The following is a 19628-nucleotide window of genomic DNA, read 5'->3' as shown; positions in this document are numbered from 1 at the left end:
CAGTTAGACCCAATTTGGCATTCACAAGCAAAGGGCTCCATTATTTTTCTGTTCTCTTTCAAAAATAGCACTATTCATAATAGCCCCACACTGGAACTCTTCCATACGGCCATCACCAGCAGAATGGTTAAATTGTGATATAGTCACACATGGAATGCTATACAACAATAAGAACATGTGAACTGCAACTACATGCAACAACTGAATGAATCATACAAACATCTGGTTGAGCAAAAGATGTTAGATGGTCCCTGACTGGGTAACTCAGCTGGTTAGAGCATCATCCCGATATGCCAAGGTTTTGGGTTCAATCCCTGGTCAGGCCACATAGAAAAATCAAACAATAAATGCATAAATAGGTGGAACAATAAATCGATGTTTCTCTCTTTCTCCCTCCCTTCTTTCTTCCTTCCCTCCCTCTCTCTAAAAATCAATTTAAAATTTTTAAAAATAAAGTTAGATGCAAGAGTGTACATTGTATGAAGTACAAAAGGAGGCAAAACTAAGGAACGCTGTTAGAAGTTAGGATACTAGTCATCTTTGGTGGAGGGGAGAGGCAGTGATTAGAAGGGGGCATGGCAATGTTTTGGGATATTGGTAATGATCTGTTTCCTAATATAGGTATATTCAGTTTGTAAAAATTCATCAACTGTACTTATTCTATGTGTACTTTTCTATGTATTAAATTTCAATAAAAAGTTTTCTTTAAAAATGAGGTATAGACCTCACCGGCATAGCTCAGTGGTTGAGCATCAACCTATGAACCAGGAGATCATGGCTCAATTCCCGGTCAGGGTATATGTCCAGGTTGTGGGTTCGATCCCCAGTGTAGGGCATGCAGGAGGCAGCTGATCAGTCTCTCATCACTGATGTTTCTATTTCTCTCTCCCTCTCCCTTCCTCTCTGAAATCAATAAAAACATATTTTTTTTAATATATAAAAATGAGGTAAAGGGCCCTGATCAGTGTGGCTCAGTTGGTTGGTTATCATCTGCGCACCAAATTGCTGGTTCGATTCCAGGTCAGGGCACATAGCTATGTGGTGAGTTTGATCCCTGGTAGGGGTCATGCAGAAGGCAGCTGATCAATGTTTCACTCTCACATTGATGTTTCTCTCTCTCTCCCTCTCCCTTCCTCTCTCTCTGAAAATCAATAAAATTATTCAAAAAAAAAAAAAAGAAAAGATGTAGGGTCATTAAAGTAGCCTGAGTACATGTGTACATGAAGGGCCATAAAGCTTACACTTTATAATAAATCTGCCTTTGATCCTGCTGAACACATACATATGTAAATAAAAAGCAGTTTATAATTAAGCCTAGAACTAAATAGATTTTTACATTGAAACTAAATTTTCCACCATGCAATATACATTGAATTTTCCAGGAATGTAACTACTGTGTAAATAAAGGAAAGACTGTTTTAGTTTTATGTAGAACTTAAAGATTTATTCACCGTTCTAGAAAACCATACATGGGTGGCATTGCCACATATCATGAGTCACCCACGCAATACACCTGTATCAGTCTCTATCTATGGGTCATGTTCACAGAGATAAGCTAGGTGTACCTGCAAGCACCTGACGGCTACAGTTTCTAATGTGCTTTGAACATTTACAAATGTCTTCTGGGAATTTACATTTGGAAATACATATTAGCCCTCCTTTCATTTCTCCTTTATATTACAATTAAGATGTTGTAGACATGTTGGTAAATTCTATTGTCTGGGAATTTCATTTCAGGATGGAAAACGGGCCATAAAGTCTGGGAATGTTGAGAACCAGTTACAAACCATCAGCCTATCAAAAGAACTGCAAAAGAATTCTAATTCCTGAACTCGGTAGCTATTCTTTTATGCTACGTGTGTTAGCCAAATGTAATAAACTTATCTAAAATGTAATAAAATTTAAAAAAAAGAAAAAGAAAGAAAAGAAAAACCCAGCTGCCATTTTCAAGAGCAATTACCTGAATATATCTATCATAAACTAGATGTGGTAAGCAGAACAAGGGGAAAACAAGAGTTCAAACTACAAGATCTAACTGAGGCCTTTTCCAGTTAGACCCAATTTGGCATTCACAAGCAAAGGGCTCCATTATTTTTCTGTTCTCTTTCAAAAATAGCTCCACCTTCAAGATTACACAAATTAGCTCATTCTGCAGCAGGAGTCCTTACAGAGCAGCTCCTAGGAAGCACAGACAGGCTGTCTACTGTGGGAAACCAGTCATTAAAAAAAAATGAAAAACAAAAAAACATGTTTTTTACTTCTCAGTTTCACTGGGTTAGTGATAAAAGATATGTTCTATTGTTGGTAATAGCTTCTGCAATATCTCTCCCTCATCAAGAACCACCAAACAAGTAAGGATCACAGAGGAGATACCAGACCAAGCAATTATGAAAGCAGAATAATGAGGGATGTTAAGACTCAGCTGCTTCAATAGCTTCAACATGGCCCACAGCATAAAAAAAAATTCATCTAGCCTTGGCCAGTGTTCTCAATGGTTAGAGCACCGAACTTCGCACCAAAGGGTCTCGAGTTCAGTTCTGGTCAAGGGCACGTACCTGAGTTGAGGGTTCGCTGCCCACCCCAGTCAGGGCTCAAGTAGGAAGCAAACAATTGATAGACTCTCTTAATTGATGCCCCCCCCCCCCCCCCGCTTCCACTCTCTCTGAAAAGCAATGGGGAAAATATCCTCATGTGAGGATTAACAAAACAAACAACAACAAAAAGGAATTCATCTAGATATTTAACACAATCAGTTGCCAAGCTATGGATTAGCATCATTCAGTAAATTCCCAAGGGAATTCCCGGTAGCAAAAGTAGAAACAAAACATCCTCAACAACTTTGAAGAGTTCTATAACACAGATCTCTTTCTCAAATAATGTCACTTAAAGAAATGACAATTATAATTTTTTTTGGTAAAAAACTTTGAAGTCATCCTTGAATCATTTTCTTCTATCATACCTCAAATCCAATCCATTAAGCAAATTCTTTAATCTTGAAAATATACCCAGAATCTGAAGACTTCTCATCTCTACACCTCTGCTATCCTGGGCCATGCCAACATCAGCTCCCACTACATCATCATAATACTCCTAACTGGATTCCCTGCTCCCTCTCCTGCCCCTCTTTATAGGCTATTCTACACATAGCAGCCAGTGGACATTTTAAAATAGAAGTCATGCCCGGCCACCAGGGTTCAGTGGTTGAGCGTCGACCTAAGAACCAGGAGGTCATGGCTGAATTCCCAGTCAGGGCATATGCTGAGTTGCAAGCTTGATCCCTAGTGTGGGGCATGCAGGAGACAGCTGATTAATGATTCTCTCTCATCACTGATGTTTCTATTTCTCTCTCTCTCTCTCTCTCTCCCTCTCCCTTCCTCTCTGAAATCAATAAAATTATTTTTTTAAAGTTACTTGAAAACATCTTAAAAAAAAAAAAAGGAAATAATTAAAATAGAAGTCATTACCATGCCTCTTTTCTGGCTGAAACCCCCTATGGCTTCCCATCTCACTCAAGGTCAAAACCAGAGTCCTCTAATGGCCTACAAGATTTGGTCCCATTTACCTAATTTCCTCTTCCACTACTCTCCGCCTTGCTCACTTGGCTCCAGTCCACTGACTTCCTGGATGTTCCTGGAATCTACCAGTACTTGCTGTTTCCCTCTACTGACTTGCTTAAATGTGTGCTCCACAAGAACTGCTCACCACCTGAGGTCTTCCAGATGTCCTTATTCAAAACCCTAAAACTCCCTGCCCTGCTAATCCCCTTTCCCACTTTAGTTTTCCCATCTTACATACCCTTATCACTGGCTCACTCATTTGCTGCCCATCCTGGCCCTGGAAGGTAACTCTCAGGAAAGCAGGAGAGTTTGTTTTGTTTGTTTTCTAGGTGAAAGTTGTTTGTTTTTTAAATTTATCTTTATTGCTGAAAGTATTACAGATGTCCCCTTTGTTGTTGTTTTTTCCCATTGACCCCCTCCACCCCACCATACACCTCTCCCAAGCCTCTGATTTGTGTCTGTTTTATTGACTGCTCTCTCCTCGGTCACTGGTATATGATGTGCAATGTATCTGCCGACTAAATAAAATTACTATTAGATAGAGGAAGAGTTACAGAGACTTATCCAAACCCACATGGTGAGGTAAAGCCAAATAAGAGACCAAATTCTAAAGCCAAAGCATTTTGGACATGATTTTAAAGAGATTATAGCAACTTGCTGATATTTTTCCTCCAGATATAAGAATAGCGGGAAATTCTTGAATGAGCATCAAACAAAACAAAGCAAAACAAAACAGAGCATCATTCCAGTCATTTTTCTATAAAATCATCTCTTAAATGAACTCAAATAAGATGATGCGTCACCACACTGAGACATGGCATTCATTTATCAGCGAGGCTGCCTGAGAACTAAGTAAACATATCACTTGGCCTAAGTCCAAAGCATACCAAACTAATCTTATGCCAAATCTTAGTTTAAAAGAGCATTTCCCATTTCCAACCAAAGTTTTTATTTATCCAATGAGATTCTTCTTTCTCCATGGAGAGAAAAATCAACCCAGAAGATTAATGGGTGGAGTGTTCTCTCTCCCGAGAGCACGCCCGAACTTTTCCCTTCTCCATCCCCTTCCCGCATAGGCATGCATTTCCTAAACTCTGAGGAACCCCACAAGACATGCAACCAAGGAGCAATGGGCAACAGCAGCTCTTCCCAGACAAACCCCCTGAACCTGTCTCCAAGGCTCCCTTTTCTCTGACTTGTCAGTGAGTCAAAGCATCTCCACCTATGCTTGCCTATTGCTTCTTGCACCCTAAGCTCTTTCTTGTTTCACTGTCCCAGCTTTGATAAATGTACTCTCAAAATAAAAAATGAAAATAAATATTAATGGGCAATGTTTAATAATATTACAGCTATTCCTGCCTGGCTGGATTGGCTCAGTTGGTTGAACATCCTCCTGTGCACCGAAAGGTTGCTGGTTCAATTCCTGGTCAGGGCACATACCTGGGTTGCAGGTTTGATCTCTGGTCGGGGTGCGGAGAGAAGGCAACTGATCAATGTTTCTCTCATATCGATGTGGTCCCCCCCCCCCCCCCCCCCGCCCATGCATTACCTCAAATGAGGATTTTTTTAAAAATTAAAAATAAAATAGTTATTTCTATTTATAAGTGTTGTGTTTTTGTTTTTTGTGTATACTGTGTGTTTTTTAAGGAAAGATAAAGTTATCTATAATAAAAACAAAGCGATAATGATATTACATACAGTTAATGAATAATTCTCCCCATTAAAAGCAAAGGCATAAACAATTTATTGCACATTTTGGTGGCAGGGAGGAAATACAATTAAATCCATTAATAGCCACAAGAGTTTTTATGTTCCCAGAGGACCTTGGTTTCTACAGTTGCTTATTCATTTTCATCCACAGCAAACATGGTGCATGGCAGAAATGACAGAATGCTGCAGACTACTTTCCACATCTTTTAATTTTGATGAGACAATTTTATTAAACAAAAGACTTAAGGTAGCCCTAGCTGGTTTGGCTCAGTGGATAGAGCGTCGGCCTGCAGACTGAGGGGTCCCGGGTTCGATTCCGGCCAAGGGCACATGCCTGGGTTGTGGGCTTGATCCCCAGTAGGGGATGTGCAAGAGGCAGCCGATCAATGATTCGCTCTCATCATTCATGTTTCTATCTCTCTTTCCCTCTCCCTTCCTCTCTGAAATCAATAAAAATAAAAATAAAATTTAAAAAAAAATAAAATAAAATAAAAAAGTCTGCCTTCCCCCTCAGTCACCACTGATTCCTTTAAAAAAAAAAAAAAGACTTAAGGTAGATAACACTGCCACATTCCACTGGATATGAACTAAAAATGCCAAACAAAAACCTACCTGTGAAGACATTGTAAATGATAACTAATGTGAATCAGATCTACAAATATACTATCATATTCATAGCTTCACTGTAAAGATGTTAAGGTAATGATGTCTATGAATATAGATGCTTGCCCTAGCCAGTTTGGCTCAGTGGATAGAACATTGGCCTGCAAACTGAATGGTCCTGGATTCGCTTCCGGTCAAGGGTACATGCCTGGGTTGTGGGCTTGATCCCCAGTGGGGGACATTCAGGAGGCAGCCGATCCATGATTCTCATCATGGATATGTCTATCTCTCTCTCCTTCTCCCTTCCTCTTTGAAATCAATAAAAAAAATATATTTTAAAAAAAGAATATAGATGCTCAAATATTTTACAAACCTTTTATTTCTCTTCATAGCAAATCAACAAAGCAAAAACAAAACAAAACCAAAAAAACAAAACAAAACAAAACGGTATCCTTGCTGTTTCTTCCAGGAAGAAAAGTGACTTGTCCAGAGATAATCAATAAAAATTAGCTATAGGGCAATGGTGCTTTATTTACTAATACATAATACTCCAATCCAAACGTAAAATTTTACTTGTATCTCTAATTGTATATTCAACAGGGTTTCTGATTCCCTAAGACTTTAGAAGATTAAACCCCGACCCTAAACTCACCAGCAATCCTCCCTCTCTGGAGCACAACCTAAACCAAGTAAGGAAAATGATTCTTCTTCACTCCTAAAACACCCAGCTGTCACTCTCATGTTCTCAGATTATACTGCCCATTACTCTTAGTCTTAGATTCAGAGCCTATTCATTCTTGCTTAGTGGTTAGACAATATAGTTTACAAAGTGATTCCCCGATATTTCAAGTACCCACCGGGCACCACACATAGTTACTACAATATCACTGACTATATTCCTTATGCTGTATCTTACTGCCCCTGGATTCAGAGCCCATTCATTCCTTTTTTAAAAAATATTTTTTATTGATTTTATTGATTTTCAGAGAGGAAGGGAGAGGGAGAGAGGGAGAGAGGGAAAGAGGGAGGGAGAGAGGGAGAGAGGGAGAGAGGGAGAGAGGGAGAGAGGGAGAGAGGGAGGGAGGGAGAGAGGGAGAGAGGGAGGGGGGGGAGGGGAAGGGGAGGGGGAGAGGGAGGGGGAGGGAGATAGAAACATCAATGATGAGAAATAATCATTGATCAGCTGCCTCCTGCACGTCCCCCACTGGGGATCTAGCTTGCAACCTGGGCATGTGCCCTTGACCGGAATCAAACCCGGGGCCCTTTAGTCTGCAGGCTGACACTCTATCCACTGAGCCAAAACAGCTAGGGCAAGTCCATTCATTCTTAACATTTTTTATTATCCTGTTCTTCAGCCCATGGTATATTAGTAAAAGCAACAAAGCAGAAAGGAGGCATAGATAGCCATGGAGAGAAACAAAGACAAAAACAAAACTAAAACCGCTGTGACTCAGTGGTTGAATGCCGACCTATAAACCAGGAGGTCACAGTTCAATTCCCTGTCTGGGTACACGCTTGGGTTGTGGGCTCAAGCCCCACTGTGGGCTGTACAGGAGGCAACCAATCAATGATTCTCTCTCATCATTGATGTTTCTACCTCTCTCTCCCTCTCCCTTCCTCTCTCTGAAATCAATAAAAATATATATTTTTTAAAAACCTATAACAGCAAACATGAGTTTAAAAATAGCTACGCACCAGGTACTAGTCTGTACTCTTTATTTCAAGCTCTGATGTTCATTATGAGGATCGCATTCATCATAATGATCCACACTTGAGGTTAATCTGTTTAATGTATTAAGGAAGAACCAAAACATATAAATATATTTGTAGATTTCCAACCGAAATGGGAAAATAAAGTCTTGAGTCTTATTAATGGAGAAAACTAACATATATACAAAGATCCCAATGTTTCACGATAGGCCTTTAAATGTATTATCAGGTTTCTCCTGTGAAAGGACAATACAGTTTCTCTATAATCTGAGACATAAAAAGGAAAGCTTAAGGAGATAAGAGAAAAATATCAACTCTATTTAAACCCAAACCCTCAATTTTCCTTATAGAGTCGGTCAGCTTTTATTGGTGACAAATGGCTAGCTGTAAACCGGTTTAGTTGCTCTTCTGGCTGCCAAAACAGAGCTAAAGAAGTCAGCAGGTAGAATAGGGAAGCTGTCAAGTCAAGTCAGCTCAAAACAAAGTTGTGGTTTGCAGGCGGGGCCTGCACCATCTCTTCCGTTCATATAAGCTGGCAGGATGTAGAAACAGGATCCCAACTCAGCCACTGCGTCAGAGAACCAAAATATTTTGCTTTGACTTTCTAGTCTATTAAGCTTAGGGTTTGGCAGGATCTGTGTCTAAAGTGAACTCAAGACCTTGTAATCAGAATATCAATAGAACTGCCCTAATTCTAGAAAGAAAGCAGTTTTTGGAGGGTGTGGAGGAGATAGAGAAGCTGAACTGGAGGTAAGATAGCAATAATAGCAGCTAATATTTTTAACTATTTTCTATATGCCACATAAGCACTGAACTTTACTAATCTCATTTAACCCTCAAAATAAATGAGGGGTAAGGATGATTATTATGCCCATTTTACAGATCAGAAAATTGAAGCATTAGAGAGATTAAATAATTTGCCCAAGTCACTCAAATGGTAAACAACAGAGTCAGGATTAAAATCCTGGCTACTGGCTCCAGAACTGATACCCATAGTCACTATGCTATGAATCATCTCACTATCTAAAATCTGGTACTAGAGCAGCATTCTGTAATTCCAACATGATAACATATAAAGCATTAGATATTATGGGTCAATTATGAGAACCAGACAGGACTTGGGGGACACCAAGTTTAAAAAGAGAAATAGCTCTGGTGTCAGACAATCATGAGTCATGAAGACAAATCCCTGTTCCACCTACCTCTAAACTATGTAGCCTTGCAAAAATGCCCTCACCTCACTGGACTTCAATTTCCCTTTCTGGAAAAGGGATCTCAATACCTGCCTCTGAAAGTTACTGTGGTACCTGGTAAGTGCTAATTAGTCAGGTTCACGTCATTCAGGCATCAGACCAAATGTTGCCTCACCAGAGGTCTCTGACCAGCCTATCTAAAACAACCTTTCACCCGGCTGATATAGCTTAGTGGATTAAGCGTCGTCCCATAGACCAGGAGGTCCCGGGTTCGATTCCCCATCAGGGCACATGCCTGAGTTTCAGGCTCAATCCCCAGTCTCTTTCATCGATGTTTCTATCTCCTTCTCCCTTCCTCTCTGAAATCAATACAAATATATATTTTAAAAATAAGTAAATCGCCCTAGCCGGTTTGGCTCAGTGGATAGAGCGTCCACCTGTGAACTAAAGGGTTCCAGGTTCGATTCTGGTCAGGGGCACATGCCTGGGTTGTGGGTTTGATCCCCGATGCGGGGCGTGAAGGAGGCAGCTAATCGATGATTCTCTCATCATTGATGTTTCTCTCTCTCCCTCTCTCTTTCTCTCCGAAATCAATAAAAATATATTTTCTAAAAAAAATAAATAAATATAAAATAAAACAGCCTTTCTTCCAACACTCTCAATGCCCAACTCTGCCTTATTTTTCATCTTGGCACTACTCACTACCTATTTGTTAAAGATCTAGTTATTTGTTTATTATCTGTCTCCCTTCACTAACATGTACACTAGGAGATAACGAACTTTGTCAGCCTGTTTGCTGCCATTTCCCCAGCACCTAGAGCAGTGCTTGGACATAAAACATTCAATAAATATGTGTTAAATGAATGAATTGTGTAAAATAGAATTTCACTCAATAAACATTATAAATAAATAGGCACTGTTCATTCAACAAATGTATTTATTAAGCACCTACAAAGTAACTACATAAATGAACAGGATTATTTCAAATGATGATAACTAGTTGTGAAGATTTATAAACCCCCAGAACAGACTAGGCAGATGAGGGCAGCTTTCAAGGTGGCAGGTCAACTGAGTGATGACCTTAATGATACCCAGGAGCCAGCCACATGATGATCTGGGGACAGAGCATCCAGGTAGAGAGAACAGCAAGTGCAAAAGCCCAAAGGCAAGGGTGACAGTGCCTACGCCCAGCTTGCCTGGAGCCAACTGAGCACGGGGGAGAGTGGTAAAAGATGAGGCCAGGAAGAAGGGGCCACAACAGGAAGCATCTCCTAAGCCATAAAAAGGAGTTTTATTCAAAGTATGATGAAAAGTTATAGTATCTCTTATCTTCACCCACTAGAATGTATACTTTATGAAATCAAGGATTTGGTTTGTGGCACAGACTAGTAGGTCTATAAACATTTGCTAAATGAGTGAACTGGGAAGATTATGAAGAGGAGAGTGACATGATCTGATCTTCATTTTTAACTATCACTCTGAACTGCTACCAGGGGTCACCTTCTGGGAGGAGACTAGAGTGGCAGAGGATGGGTAGAATTACAAACAGTACAGTGCAATATGTTTGAGGAAACAAGAGGAAAAAGCTACACTCTAAATCTTGAAGCCATTTGGTGTTTTTCAAGAGGAGACAGGAAAAGGTAAGGAGGGATCAAATAAATGACAAGTGGCTCCTAAGCCTTTGTGTTTTCTAAACTATTAAAAAAATAAAACAAAACACTTGCTACAAAGAATATCTCACCTATGGAAAGAAGAACCAAAGGAATTCAAAGACAGACAAACACACAAAATGCTTTGGAAAGAAAAAACACCTGCCTATATCTAAGCACAATAACCAGTCTAAATTTCATATGCCAATTATATCCAAAACTAGAGGCCCGGAGCATGAAATTTGTGCACGGGTAGGGTCCCTAGGCCTGGCCTGTGATCAGGGCCAATCTTCCCCCCCCTCTGTGTGTGGGGTGACCGGTGGAGCGATCAGGGCCCCTCACTTGCACCCGCTTTGGCCTGGCGCTGCCTGCATCCACCGCCACCCAACCCTGGTTCCCCGTTCCCCGTTCCCCGTTCCCCATTGGGCGATCAGAGCTGCCGGCCAGGGAGAGGGACTGAGAGGCCAGGGGGAGGCACTGAGAGGTTGGCCGACAGGCCTTGATCAGGTGATTGGGGCCTGCTGCCTGGGGGCAGCTCCTGCATTGAGCAGCTCCTGGTGATCGGTGTGTGTCATAGTGATGGTCATTCTGCTGTCAGGTTGATTTGCATATTATGCTTTTATATATGTCTTAATAATAGACAAACATGTAAATTGACCGTACCTTCGCTACGTTAACCAGCCAATCAGGAGAGTATGCAAATTAACCTAACAAAGCTGGCGGTTAATTTGCATATGTAGGCTCCAAGCGGTGGAGCGAAGCCTCAGCCCCGGGGCCGGCTCCGGCCGGAGCCCGACCAGAGCGAAGGCCTGGGTGCCGGAGGAAAACCGGTGCCAGCAGCCTGGGGAAAGGAAGGGCTATTGCACGAATCTCTTCGTGCAACAGGCCTCTCAAATATATATATATAAATAAATAACCTGGGGCAAAGCTTGTTCACAATAAGGTTTTGAAACACAGACTGTCATTTAGGGAAGTTTTACAGCAAGTTTAGAAATCACCAAATAATATAAAAGGACAAAAATTAATGTCACACATACTCCTACCATCTAAACACCATTTTGGAGTTAATGTTTCCAGGTAGTTTTCTCAAAGATATTAAGATCAAAATTATGGTGAACAAATGGCAGGGAGGCACCAGGAAGACATGAGCAGACTTAGAAGGTAATACGGTTTAGAGGACAAAAACTAACAAAGGAAAACTAATGAGTCCTTAAAATAGGGGAGAGGCATTTTAAAATAATCTGGAAAAGGACAAAAGTATTCAGTTTAAATGACTAAGGAGAAACAATAAATATTAATACTAGAAATGCCATATTTATACAATTTTCTCCCTAAAACGAATAGAACTTTCTGGAAATGTCTAGATCTGCCCTGTCCAATATAGAAGACACTAGTACAAATAGTGTAACAAAATATGGCTAGTGTAAATAAGGAAGAGAACTTTATATTTTTTAAGTTTTAATTAATTTGAATTTTAATTGCCATATGCAACTAGTGGCTAATGTATTAGGGCAGCTTTAAAGATAAAACAGCTTATGACATAAGACATAACTGAATGTGAAATGGAATGTTTTAAGGAAGTGTTTTCTAGAAGATATATGTAAAAATATATAAGCTAAGTAACAATGTATCATCATTTACTGGCCTTTTCTACTTGTGTTACTCAAGTTAGAGGTCAGGTACTGGTGAGCTGTGACTACAGCTATTCTTTCGTTTATAATAAGATAAAAGATTGGAATGTAAGTCCAGCAGGCTTTCAAACCAGAAAACTGGTGTATGAATGGCAGTAAGAGGGAAACACTCTAGAGTTGGTACCCAGGCACATCTTGGTTTTCTAAAACCCTCAGAAGCTTTGCTGGTTATTCTTCTAACGAGGCCTAGAGAAGGGATGATTCTGTCAGTACTTGCCAATCTAGAACCCAACAACCTTGCTCAATTCCAGCCCAATGGGCCTCTGAAGGATGATATAACTTCAACCCCTGTCTTTTCTCAAGAGCCCTTGATACCACTCCGAAAGCAGTCTGGGGGAAAACCAGCTCTTGCAATCATTCCCATATCACTCCCAGAATGTGATGCGGCAGATGCAAGCCAAGCTGACTCCAAATTTCAGAGGACCCACTGAGCCGACAAGTCCAGGCCAAAGCAGGATGAGGCTTCCTGGGGTGAAGGAGTGAAGAGCCCACACATTTTCTGACTTGCACCTCCCTCATGCACACCCAGGCAAGTACTAATAATAACAGGTGGCTTACTGGCTCAGCTAAGAAAATGAAAAACTGGTTTAAAAAGAAATCACATAACCACTAATGTGTCCAAAAGATCTGTAAATCAATCCATGTAAAACGGACTCTGTGAAAGTCATTCTCTTTCTGCCTTAAGGAATCTGAGCTTCCACAGGGACGATGGATAATATTACCCCACCAGAGAGGATATCCTATTTCAACACTCAAAATGTGACATTCAAATCTCCTAAGGTACAAAGACTTTTAAAGCTAGGGAAATAACAGAAATTTCACCAGGTCTCCCTTATTTGATCAATTATATTTATTTTATATCTATCATTTAAGTACTTTCTCCTGTGGATCTACAGGTCCTATTTTATATTTATTTCCCCCACATCTTAGAATAGATGGTGAATAGAAGTATTCCTAATCAATGGATGAAAAATCTAAAGTATGGAAGAATTTGCCCTAGTATACAATAAGAATACAGAGGAACATATCCTGGCTTGCCTAGTGCCATGGTTGGCAAACTGCGGCTTGCGAGCCACATGCGGCTCTTTGGCCCCTTGAGTGTGGCTCTTCCTAAGCCTTAGGACAGTGATGGCGAACCTTTTGAGCTCGGTGTGTCAGCATTTTGAAAAACCCTAATTTAACTCTGGTGCCGTGTCACATATAGAAATTTTTTGATATTTGCAACCATAGTAAAACAAAGACTTATATTTTTGATATTTGTTTTATATATTTAAATGCCATTTAACAAAGAAAAATCAACCAAAAAAATGAGTTCACGTGTCATAGATTTGCCATCACTGCCTTAGGAGTACCCTAATGAATAACAATGTACCTACCTATATAGTTTAAGTTTAAAAAATTTGGCTCTCAAAAGAAATTTCAATCGTTGTACTGTTGATATTTGGCTCTGTTGACTAATGAGTTTGCCGACCACTGGCCTAGTGCTTTTTTGGTTAGAGGGGCAACTACCCCCAAGTGCTTTCATAAAACATTTCTACTGCAGGCCAGTCATGCCAACTTAGTCATGGCCACCTCCTTCAGCTCTAACATTTTTGTACAATAAGGTTTAACTTTAGTACCCACTAAAAAAAAATAAAAGTCTAAGGAGAAATTGTGACTAATAACTACTGAACTCTTTCCCTAAGTACACGTACAAATAAGGATATGCAAATGTGCTTTGCTCAAAGATAAATGTGATATAGTCTATAAGTGATGCAGCAGAGCACTTTTTGACTCCTAATAGTTTACACTACCGAGAAAATGTTGTATACTTGCGAAATTTAATCATTTTTTTGCCTCTCCTACTTAAGCAATTCAAAAACAGAAAACATCAGGAAAACTTCACACAAAGACCAAAGAGAAGGGATTAATGTGTTACATGGTGTCACACCACTATACATACCATAGATGACAGGTAGAGAAGTACTACTTACTATGGAGGGAAAACAATGCCAACTTCAAAAGCTGTAAATTTCATAAAAGAACTATAATAGACCTACCTGCCATTAAAAAAGCCCTAATCTTATCTCGGTTCTCACTCTCTAGAGGTGATCACTGGGAAATACAGTTGGCTTTTATGATTTAAAAAATTACTATAGGATCTAAGGGAATTTAGTAAATGTTAAATAAAGGCAGAGTATGTAACTGAGAAACAACTACATTGCTCATTTTGATTTAAATCTCTAGCGCCCTAACTGGTTTGGCTCAGTGGATAGAGTGTCAGCCTGGAGACTGAAAGGTTCCAGGTTCGATTCCAATCAAGGGCATGTACCTTGGTTGTAGGCACATCCCCAGTAGGAGGTGTGCAGGAGGCAGCTGATCGATGTTTCTCTCCCATCGATGTTTCTAACTCTCTATTCCTCTCCCTTCCTCTCTGTAAAAATATCAATAAAATATATTTAAAAAATAAAAATAAAAATAAATAAATCTCTAGTAAAGAAAAAGGGATTTTTTTTCAAAAGCAAGTTATACTTCTGTAGGAATCAAGAAAAGGAGCATGACCACCCTAACAACTTTCCAACTCTTCTCTGCACTAAATAGAGAATCACATTTCACAAGACTGAATCCCACAAAATTCTTATATATAGTTAACCTTAGATCCACAATTATGTTTACATGTCTTAAGTGCAGATATCTCACGTTTGTCTCAGTGAGTTGCACGAGACAATAATGTAATTCTAGACTATATACAGAATGCACACTGCCAGTATATTCTAAACAACATGAAGCATACCGAGGAGACTTCAAATTAACCATATGACTCTAATAATTTGAAGGGCTATTTTCTCCCCACTGGGTGTTATTTTCCACCCTGCAGATAAAACAGCATGCTTCAAAGAGCACAAGTATTCCACAAGGAGCTGAGAGGCACAAGGATGTCGGCTGAAAAACAAAGTCAGAGCAGGACAGCTGACAATCTCAAGGATTGGTCAGTAGACATGACATACTGCAAACTCCCTGCAGGTGAAAACAAGGCAGCCTGAGCCTCTCACACCAAGTCAGCATAATAATTACAGATTTGATCAGAACGTCTGGCTGTTTCTTGGGCTAATAACTTAAAACATGATCTTTTCCATGACTAAATGGAGCAGGTCAAAAATCAAAAGCAATTAGCGATTTTATTTACAGCCCCCATCCTCCCTCACCCTCACCTCCCACCCCCGTTGCACAGCAACTTCTTTCCAATCAGCTTATTCCTTTTCCATCTAACCAGCTAGAAAAGGCAGCTGTCGAAATATCACTAAGCATAGTGATAGATGTGAAGGAAGCACGGGCAAGCAAGTACTAACACACTGGTTCCATGTGGGAAGGGCACAGACAGTGCTTTTGTGTTTGAAAGATGCAGATTAGAACACTTCAGCTAGAGATGGGCCTATAAAAAAAAAAAAAGAGAGAGGCCTGCTTAGGACCAAGAGACGAACACTTGAGTTTGGTGTTGTGCTAGGGTGCTGGCCAAAGCAAACTAAACTAACGTGGCTCCTTGATTACCCTACTGAGAAAAAAAAGTGTAAATCAGTAAAGTGAATCTGTAAAGCTGAAACACAAAGGACCTGAAGAGTAGAGTGGGGCAAATGGAAAACAAACTAGCATAGTCATTAAAAGTTCCAGCTGTATATGCCCTGCAAAGACATTCCATCTCTACATATAAGGACAACTGAAAGAAACTTTTGCAAGGAGCAGCAGGAGTCCTGCACAAAAATATTTAAGTGTGACTGTTTATGTAAACAAACAGGAAACAACCCAAATGTTCATCAAAAGAAGAGTTATGACATATTCATATAATGAAATTCTACCCATTAATGAAAGTATTTAAACTACAGCTACCTTAAAAGTGATTCTCATAGCCCTGACCAGTTTGGCTCAGTGGATAGAGCGTCGGCCTGTGGACTCAAGGGTCCCAGGTTCGATTCCGGTCAAGGGCATGTACCTTGGTTGCGGGCGCGTCCCCAGTGGGGAGTGTGCAGGAGGCAGCTGATCGATGCTTCTAAATCTCTATCCCTCTCCCTTCCTCTCTGTAATAAATCAGTAAAATATATTTTTTTAAAAAGTGATTCTCATAAATCTGTTAAGTTAAAAAAAAAAAAAAAACCTCACTAAAATAGGTCACAGAACACATACAGTATGATGGCATTTACATAAACTTCAAAAACATTCCAAATTTGAAACATTTAGAGGTGCATAAATATAATAAAACTAGTTTTAAGAGACAAGGGAAATGATAAACACACAATTCAGAATAATGTTTAGCTTTGTGGGGGAAGAAGGGGATGTGGTCAGGAAGGGGCAACCTGAGGCTTCAATATACGTGGTAATAATGCTCTATTTCTTAAGCTCAGTCAACTATAGAGATGTAATCCTCATCATTTTTTAAAATATATTTTTATTGATTTCAGAGAGGAAGGGAGAGGGAGAGAGATAGAAACACCACTGATGAGAGAGAATTATTATCAGCTGCCTTCTTCACACCCTACACTGGGGATTGAGCCCAAAACTCGGATATATGCCCTGACCGCTGTGGCCTCCTGGTTCATAGGTCAACGCTCAACCACTGAGCCGCCGGCTGGGCTCCTCATCATTTTTTAACAGTCTATCTAGGGTGTGAGAGTGTGTGTGTGTAATTTTGTATGCATGAAATAATTCAAAATAGAGAGGGGGGTAATGGGCTAACAGTAAAAAGTGAACCCAAGACTCCAAGGCACAGAATCAGCTCAGAGGTGACAAACGGATCGCCTCCAGGCCCTGGTCGGGGCTTACTGAGCAAACCCAGCTCCAGTTCTATTCAAGGGGTAAACTCCAAGACACTGCATGCCGGCCCCACAGAGTTGTAGAAAGATTGCCTTGCCGATACAGAAATAAAATATCCCGAAGTCGGGCAAGTTTTACCAAGGGAAGGAAAGTCCCAGATGGTTTCAACAGATAGGAATGGACCGAATTTAGGAACAAGGCAGTCCTTTGATGTAGCCCTGCAGGGCTAGGAGAATCTGTGACCAGTTACTGGAGGGGGGAGGAGGGGGTGAAAATACACTTCCAGGCGCACTAAATGGAGAGGACTTTCACAAGACCAGAGGCAGGCGCAGAATGTGTGCTGAAGACTGACCAAAGGCCCCTCGGGCTAGCACGTATGGGCTTTACCGGCAGAGGAGGCCGCCGGGTTTGGCAGATGCTGGGCATATCGGGAAATATCAAGAGATCGACACCACATGTATGTAATGTATGTACAGCCCGCGGGCACCGGCAAGGCCGGGAAAGAGTCTGACTGACGCGGGGAAACTGCCCGTCAGGGAGGCCGGATTCGGTCAGGTCGGCGGGAGGGAGGCCCGGCTGCGAATCCAGGCCCCGCCGAGGGAGGGAAGAGGGTGGTCCCGGCCAGAGGCGGAAGGTGGGGCTGCCAGGAGAGGGCGGGGTCCCGGCAGGAAGAGCCTGGGAGGCCAGGCCTGGGCCGGGCTGGGCGGCGGGCAGCCGGGGGAGTGGAGGGAGGGGGCGCCCCCTTGGGCGATGGGACGGGAGAAGGGCAGGGCGGGGGCTAGCACAGTCCGGCCCGGCGGCCCCAGGGCCCGTCCACCCGCCCCCTCTCACCTGGGCACGCAGCTGGCCGAGCTCCGGTCCACCTCCCAGGTGGCGTACAGGTTCATCTGCACCGGGGCGGGGGGACGGCCTGGCCCCGGGCCGCCGGGGGTCGCGGAGCCCGAGGCCACCGCGACGGCCATGGAGGTGGACGTGGACGAGGACGAGGACGAGGCGGCCACCGCCGAGGTGGACGTGGACGACGAGGTGGCCTGGGCTAGCTTGGGGGGCGTTGGCTGCGGCGGCGTCGGCTGCTGCGGCGTCGGCTGCTGCTGCGGAGACTGGGCGACCCCAGAGCCTCGCTGGCCGCTACCACCCCCCGCGCCTCCGGGACCACCGCCCGCCCCTCCACGTTCCGCCATGGCCCGGCCGGGGGTGAGGGGCGCGGGGGTCACAGGAACCAAGCGACGCCGAGAGGACGCCCAGGCTTCTCCCCGGCGGCGGCGGCGAGGGCTCCACCGGTCTCCTCAGCCCGCCCGCCGAGCGCGCGAGCGAGCGAGCGAGAAGCTGCACGCAGGCGCGGGGCCTCCCGGCGCGCAGCCCTCGCGCTCGCCCGCCGCTGCCTGTTGCGGCTCGCGCCGCCGAGACACTGAGTGGGCGTGTCCGAGCGGCCGGCGCGGCCCCACCCAGCGCCGGGGCGGGGCCCGGGCGCGCGCGGGCGCCTCGCTGCCCAGGACGGGGGTCGGCGGCCCGCGCGCAGGCCGGCCCCTCCCCTCAGCTCCGCGGCGCGTCGGCCGGCGGCCCGGGCCCCCTCCCCCTGTCCTTTCGGCCCGCGGAAACCCCGCTTTTCCGGGGCGCGGCCCGGCCCGGAGGGGGTTGTGGCGGGAGCGCGCCTCGGCCCCTCAGGTCTGCGGAGCCGCAAGAACCGCCGCCCGCGGACCTGGCCGGGCTTCTCAGCCAAGACCCGCGCAGGGAGAGGTGGGACCCAGCGCCGGCCGCCGCCCGCTCCTCGTGTGGGGAGAACAAGGGACCCGAGTCCAAAAGGCCCGGAGGATTCTAGCGAGGCTCCGGCCCAGCTGCGGCCAACCTTTCTTCTGCCCCCACAGCCCCACTCGCCCAAAGAGCCATCACAGAAGCCAAGACCCCAGCCTGCCCTCCATTTCCCTCTTTTTTTTTTAATTTAAATATATTTTATTTATTTTTTACAGAGAGGAAGGGAGAGGGATAGAGAGTTAGAAACATCCATGAGAGAGAAACATCAATCAGCTGCCTCTTGCACACCCCACACTGGGGATGTGCCCGCAACCCAGGCACATGCCCTTGACCGGACTCGAACCTGGGACCTTTCAGTCCACAGGCCGACGCTCTATCCACTGAGCCAAACCAGTCAGGGCTCCATTTCCCTCTTGGAATGCTTTTTCTGCGGCGCCACTTAGGAAACATCTAAACTTCTGTTCCTCCCAAAGCCAGGCTCAGCTGGCACGTCCTCCGAGGAGTCTCCCACACTTCCCGCCCCGGAACCATCTTGAAGCGCCCGCACCTGTGGGTGCACTTACACCAACGCCAGGGGCACAGCCGCAGCAGACACCTCCCCGGCGCTGGCAAATGCCTTAACCCGAGAAAGCAAGGCCCCCGCCCCACCCTGCAGACACACCAACACCTGGAGGCGGGCGGCCGCCACCACCCCGGGACCATACAGACTCGGGGACCATCTGGGTGGAGAGCTGTGTTCTGTCGGGTAAGGACGTGGCCTCCTCTGACCACAGGCCTGTTAGGAAGCCTGACCTGGCCACTTCCCCAGCCCACTGAACCTCCTCAGCCCGGCCAGGGCTAAGCTGGCTATTTCAGCCAAGGACAGAGCAGTAAGGTCAAACCGGGCCTCCTACAAAGGCAGCCGTGGAAAAACCATTTCTGCCCGTGCTGGCTGCATCACCATCTCAGCTGCAACACAGGACCCCGGTCCCCCCTGGT

At 43.8% G+C, this 19628-nt stretch overlaps 1 protein-coding gene across 1 annotated transcript in view; it reads right to left on the bottom strand.

Annotated features, from left to right (window-relative positions):
• PACS1 (phosphofurin acidic cluster sorting protein 1) overlaps positions 1 to 18213 on the bottom strand; it is a 100797-nt gene extending 82584 nt beyond the window's left edge. Inside the window, exon 1 of the mRNA XM_070427561.1 lies at positions 17730 to 18213. Within this exon, the coding sequence (XP_070283662.1) occupies positions 17730 to 18079 (350 nt within the window). The 5' untranslated portion in view covers positions 18080 to 18213. The remainder of the gene's footprint in view (positions 1 to 17729) is intronic.
• Positions 18214 to 19628: the final 1415 nt, after the last annotated feature.

The sequence above is a fragment of the Myotis yumanensis genome, unplaced genomic scaffold (genome assembly GCF_028538775.1).
Source record: "Myotis yumanensis isolate MYYU_CA2020_CCGP unplaced genomic scaffold, mMyoYum1.0.hap1 SCAF_10, whole genome shotgun sequence".
Classification (NCBI taxonomy): domain Eukaryota; kingdom Metazoa; phylum Chordata; class Mammalia; order Chiroptera; family Vespertilionidae; genus Myotis; species Myotis yumanensis.
This window is presented reverse-complemented; position numbering and strand designations above follow the sequence as displayed.